Source organism: Palaemon carinicauda, chromosome 7 (genome assembly GCF_036898095.1).
Source record: "Palaemon carinicauda isolate YSFRI2023 chromosome 7, ASM3689809v2, whole genome shotgun sequence".
NCBI lineage: Eukaryota > Metazoa > Arthropoda > Malacostraca > Decapoda > Palaemonidae > Palaemon > Palaemon carinicauda.
In genome coordinates, this window is record NC_090731.1 from 142,384,467 (window position 1) to 142,391,084 (window position 6,618).

At 32.9% G+C, this 6,618-nt stretch overlaps 1 protein-coding gene across 1 annotated transcript; it reads left to right on the forward strand.

The window, feature by feature from the left end:
- The first annotated feature begins 1,512 nt into the window (after positions 1 to 1,512).
- LOC137643672 (molt-inhibiting hormone-like) lies at positions 1,513 to 6,039 on the forward strand. The gene is made up of 3 exons (XM_068376387.1): positions 1,513 to 1,717; positions 3,461 to 3,648; positions 5,241 to 6,039. Exons 1-3 carry the CDS (start codon positions 1,682 to 1,684, stop codon positions 5,353 to 5,355), a joined length of 339 nt encoding a protein of 112 aa, XP_068232488.1. The 5' UTR covers positions 1,513 to 1,681; the 3' UTR covers positions 5,356 to 6,039.
- The last annotated feature ends 579 nt before the right edge of the window (positions 6,040 to 6,618 follow it).

Below are 6,618 nucleotides of genomic sequence, written 5' to 3' on the forward strand. Positions count from 1 at the left end.
CCTTGTAAGGAAATAGATTTAAGTCACTGTGAATGATTCGGTGCACAGATATCCTGGAAATGCCCTCCTCCTGTGACAGCTGTCTGTTGCAAGTGGTCCCTGACGTCTGTAATGTTCGCTGTCGTCCTCGCTGTGACTTTTAAGCCACAATGGCATTTATTGTTGTTAATCACATTTCCAGTGTTTCTTACTTTTCTACCAAGCGTGTGATAGTATGACGATGTGGAATTTTCTTCTCAAGATGTTCTCGTCGAAACTGTCTTTCAACCAGTGTAGGCGACTTAGTTGCAAAATACAGCTCCACAATCTTGGTCCTCTCTTCCACTAAAAGTGATTGTTGTTGGTCCATCCTGCAGTCAGACAAAACTTGCAGGTCTTCTGTCTACCTCACCTGAAAATACGAAAGGAAAAAACTATTTTCTTAGAAAATATGAGTTTATTTTTGTCCCTCTTTTTGTGGCCCACCCTATATATATATATATATATATATATATACATATATAATATATGTATATATATATATATATACACATATATAATATATGTATATATATATATACACATATATGATATATATATATACATATATATATATATATATATATATATATATATATATATATATATATATATATACAAAAGAAAGTAATTAATCAGATAGTCCCACTAGTATTAACTTATGCATAAGAAACTTGGAGCCTTAGATCATAAGCTAGTTTCGACTCAAGGAGTCATGGAAAGAATGATGATGGGAATAACAATAAGAAACAAAAAAATGGGCAACATGGATACGAGAGCAAACTAAAGTAGAGGATATTTTAACATCAAGTAAGAAAAAGATATGGACGTGTTCAGGACGCATAGTGAAAATGACAGATAATAGATGGCCAAGAAGTATAATAGAATAGGTCCCTAGAGATTTCAAACGAAGCAGGGAAACGAAGAAAAGACAATGGATTAACGAGCTAAGAAAATTTGAGTTAGACTGGCATGGAAAGACCATAAACAGATGGGATGGAAGGACATGTCTGAGGAGGCCTTTGTCCTATAGTGGTCTATCAACGCCTAATGTTAATGATGATGATAATATTATATACATGGTCATTCTTCTTCTATTATACGTAAAAGCAAGAATTTCAATTCTTATTTTAGAAATACTTCAACAAAATATTAATAGCGATAAACATTCTACTTGTGCAAATTTTCGGGGTTAACAGACGCTGAAATAACCACTCATTTTATAATCCCGTCAATCCACCGGAATCAAAAACTTCGGATTGGTTTTGGTCATCATTATCTTGAGCCTTTCATACATACAGGTGCACATTCAGCAAATGACAATGTTTCAAGTGAAATCTTACTTAGGTGTTTATGAAGAATTTATTCCAAACACTAAAAGGGCAATTAGGATAAACAAACTGAATATCTCAGGACGTCTGCGCCAGTGACGTCAAGGCTGAGATCCATCAGCGGCTGATATAAAACAGGAGGAAGGACAGCTTTCACACCGGAGTATCTGAAAGAGCAGGAAGAGATAGAAGACATCCAGCCGAAAGAGCTTCGCTCTCTCTCTCTCGCGCTCTCTCTCCCCAACCGCATCTTCATATCCTAAAGTATATTATTTCTCCCTATTTTGTTCTTATTGCTTCGTCTCGCGACGCCACCCAAGTCTTTCTTGAGAATGGCTTCTCATCTAAACCAAGCTTTCACGCTTAAGGTAGATATGAGGGTCGTAAGTTCTATTATTATTATTATCATTATTATTATTATTATTATTATTATTATTATTATTATTATTATTATTATTATTATTATTATTATTATTATTATTAATTGCTAAGCTACAACCCTAGTTGGAAAAGCAGAATGGTAGAAGCCCAGGGGCTCCAACAAGGAACTTTGGACTTCATCATTTCTATTAGTTTTGTTTCATTTACATGAATGTAGTGCAGTACTATATTGAGTGCATCCATTACTATTAAATGCTATAAACATTAAAGAATTTAGATTGTGATAATTAATTCAATGTACTTATTCATAGCTGGTAGATTTAGATAAATATATTACAGGATGCCATGCATATTTTTCAATACGTAATTGAATGAAAGAATATGGAAATACAGTGTATTTCCTATTCAAAGGTATTGGATTGTATTCAATCTACACTTTAATGGATGGCTGCGTGTTAATTCTCACATCAAAACTAACAATCAGTGCATTCATTAAGTTACTATCCTTCACCTGATCATGTTCTTTCTTTCTTTGCTTTCCCAATCGTCGTCATTTATAACTGAGAATATTAATTCTACATAACACACTTCAAAGACAAAGGATTTATAGCTTTATTCACTATATATATTAATTCTGTCACTAGTCTCACTTTTTTTTCAATCAGAATCCTACCATAGTGCCTTGATTAAAATCATGATCTTAAGCTTCTGTTGCATATAGACCCTTAACTTTTGTAGTATACAATAATTATTCCTTTCCCTTACTCACACATATTAGTCTTCTTTTCTAGTCATACAAAACAATTGTAATTTTACCAACTCATATTTTTTTTCTCTCCATTTTGTAACCTTTACTCATCCTGACCAGTTACTGAGATTCACTTGTCTTATCATTTCATCTATATATATATATATATATATATATATATATATATATATATATATATATATATATATATATATTTCCAAAAGTCTATATATTCCTTTTTTCAATTAGATAAAATTATTTATAAGGGCCTTGTCCATCCGTTTATAAGCATAATGAATGCAGATGCATAAAGTCTCTGGGCTTGTCCCTTGTTCCATTAAGACTTTCAAAGTTATAAAGTTTTCTGTCATAGTGCATATATATACATACGCATATTTACATATACATATATATTTGTGTGTTTTACCTTTATATGTCTGTATGTATATATATATATATATATATATATATATATATATATATATATATATATATATATATATATATATATACACACATATAGATATATTTATATACATATTTGTGTGCTACAGTTATATGTATGTATGTGTGTATATATATATATATATATATATATATATATATATATATATTTGTATATGTGTAAGTGTTTGTACATAAACAGTGCATATGTGTGAAAGTGTTTTGTGTGCTTCTGTTTGTAAATTCATATATTACTACGTCATATAGAGAATATTAGAATAGAGGTTTATAAAAACTATGCTTTGGTAAGTACATCTCAGAGACATAACATGTTTTAGAACGAATTCTAAGTAGCTTTTTCATGTTATTCTCATCGATTTACCAATTTATACTACCTTTTATATATCTCCAATTACAAAGAGAAGCTGTTGCATTTGCATTTCATATATTTGTAATGAAGTCAGGGTTTGTTGATGGCTGTAGTTCCTGGAACGTTAGCAATTTGTAACTCGTTTAAATCCGCCATTTCTACCTCTAGAAATTCACGTATGTTGCGATAACAATGGCTGTGTTCGGAATGTTGCTTGTGGACCAGACTTCGGCCCGCTATTTGGACGACGAATGTCGAGGGGTCATGGGAAACCGTGACTTGTACGAATACATCGTCAGGATTTGCGATGACTGCGAAAACATTTTCCGGAAAAACAGCATTGGAGCCAAATGCAGGTGAGTCTAAACAACGGCAATCAAGAATTACTTGTATATTAAAGAGTAGCATGTAACTACATGACAATAAGAAAATTTACCTTCATTAGGAAAAACTGATATCATGCAGATGTGGTCATTTCAAATACAAAAGTAGAACAGAAAGAAAATTAATACAAAATATCAGTAAGTCCGTCGGAAAGAAACATTCCAAAACAACTATTTTCTCTTGTAAATTGTCTTATAGGTATAAAATTAATGTAACCTGATACTGAAGAGAGGAAGAAAAGAATAAAGTTTGCCGACGTGGCTTGTGTTACGGAATTTATATATACAGTACAGTAGATGGATGATGCATAATTCACTAATTGAATGGAAGAGGGGATACATTTTGTTTTAACCTATGGAAATAGTTACATTTCTTCATGATCATGGTTTAAAAACGAAAAAATTTGAAATATTACCACCTCAGACACATGTTTAAGTAATTTGCATGATTTTTTTTAGCAGAATTTAGTAAAGATTATAGTTCGAAATAGTAGTCTTTTTTTTCATTTTATCTTCTGGAACTCGCAACTTCACTTTAGAATAAAAGAATTACATGAATTCAGGTTTTACTATGATCTTGAGAGCAACACGGTCCTTTAAGTGTCACATAGCATTGAAAGGTAGAGTCTTTTCAGTCAGGGCATCATTACTTTCTTCGTAATATTTTTCCCTATTCCCTGTGAACTCTTCTCACGTAGGTTTCCGACTTATTTTTCACTGTATCATGGTGCAAATTCTACCTTTTACATCGCAAGGAAACCAATTACTTGTTTTTAAGTCAAGAAACCATTAAGCAAATTGTGACAGCATACAAGTTGCGGTGTTCTACAATTCAGCCCTTCTGACTTGTGTAATCAATCGAGCTTTTGTTTTAGTTAATTAGGGTTGTGATGGTCTATTGGAAACGTGCCTGCAGGGTGTTCTTCCGAACTAGGGTTTAAGTCCTCCTCAAGTTCGATAGCTTCTTGTAGCGTCTGCTACCTCAATATAACTTCACCATCATTGGATTAAGGATGGGGGTTTTATGGGAGCTTATATGTCTACCTATTAAGTCATAAGCAGCCATTTCCTTGCCCTCCCGGGTCCTAGCATGGGCGAAGAGGGGGCTCTAGCGCTGATTATCTGTATATGATCAGTCTCTAGGTCATTGTCCTGCTAGTGTCCTGCTAGTGAGGGCAATGTTACTGTCACTTGCCTCTACCATTAATTAGCGGCTTTTTAACCTTTAAGCAGTTTTCATTATCTTTGCTCAGTCTGTGTACTATCAGATATGTTGTTCCAAATTTTCGTAGACTTTCAGTAGCCATAAGCCGAATCTCTTGTTGGCATACTTCCGTTTAATCGCGAATTATACGTTAGTCACTTCGTCCTTAATTTTTCTAAGTACAATTTTAATCATCTTAATAGTTTTAACAATATGATTTCAATAATTTCAATATTATTCTGCGGAACTTTTTTTTTTATATATTACCTCTTTTTTTTCGGGGACAATCTTTACCTCATTGATGCCACACCTATCAGGAAAAATATATTATTCTGACCTTATCCTCGTCGTGTGATTTCAGGAAAAACTGTTTCTATAACCTGGACTTCATGTGGTGCGTCCATGCCACTGAACGCACCGACGAGATAGAACACCTTAACCGAGCAATGAGCGTAATACGAGTCGGGCGCAAGTGAGAATCACCACAAATTCCATCTAAAAAGAGAAACAATACCTTTTCCGATGTCAACGCTGCTGCTACGACTTCTTCTCCGGCCACCTCCTCCCAAGATATGATCAACCCTCAATATCTGGATTATGTGTTTCAACACAACGTCTCTGTCTCTTAGATTAATTGGATTTGAAGTTTGAACATTTAATCATTGCAGGTATATCTAATACCATTCAAATTCACTCCCAATAGAAATTTATCCATTTGTTTATTCAGGTTTATTTTACCAATTTTGTTCAATTAATGAGTTTAATATTCTTTTAGCATCTAAAAGTGGTTGTTTGCTTCACCTTACTGTCAAGAAATCATCCTGACAATCAATAAAAAAAAGATAATTGGCCGTCAAATTCCGCTTGGAATAACAATATAACCCCTAAAAAAGAAAAATCATTAGCCCTAATTCTTATATGAAAACTTTATTAAAAACATCATCTAGTTTCCATTGTGATAAAGAATTAGCTTTGCAAAATATTCTCCAGCAAAATTGTGTAATTGAACCTTGGCATGACATAGTTGTCTAATTTGAATATCTGGATATTAATGCCTCAATAACATCATTAATTAAACATATTCAAAGCAATTGACAATTGTAAATTTCAAAATTTGTTCTCTTCAATTTATCATTATGAAATAAACTTTCGGTCTTTCAGTCACAGATTTTTTTCTATCCACATTAACGAAATATGATTACATGAGATAAGCAATACTAAGAGAGAATAACATAAGATGCTGATTTGTATTTATATTCATTGAGACAAAATGCAGGAAAATCTCAAGTTGGTGCTACTGCTAGTTTCAAAATCTATATGTCTAACCTGGATTGAAGTTTCTTTTTATCCAAAAGACACCAAAACTCTTTTGTGTGTTTAAAGTAAAAACTTCCATTTGTATGTCAGACACCATACGATAAAAACAGAGAGAGAGAGAGAGAGAGAGAGAGAGAGAGAGAGAGAGAGAGAGAGAGAGAGAGAGAGATGTTCTAAATTCACAATTAATACCAACAAAAATGAGGGGAAAAATAAAGTGTTTCCTCACATACAAATTTTTCATGTAAGGAACTGCAACAAATTCTCATAACACTAAAAATGATTTTGTATAAGTTTACCTTCTATTTCATTGGTTTTGCAGTAGATACAATATCACTTATCACAAGCTATGCCTTCGTTTATTTCGTTGTTTTAATAGGGTTACGCAGCTTCATGCTACTTCTATAAAGGAGTGTTGGTTT

Excerpts from the sequence above, each read along its gene's own strand:
- LOC137643672 (XM_068376387.1), top strand. The coding sequence starts at position 1,682 with ATGGCTTCTCATCTAAACCAAGCTTTCACGCTTAAG. Across the intron at positions 1,718-3,460 it reads ACCAAGCTTTCACGCTTAAG|AAATTCACGTATGTTGCGAT; the intron begins GTAGATATGAGG and ends TTCTACCTCTAG. Across the intron at positions 3,649-5,240 it reads AGCATTGGAGCCAAATGCAG|GAAAAACTGTTTCTATAACC; the intron begins GTGAGTCTAAAC and ends GTGTGATTTCAG.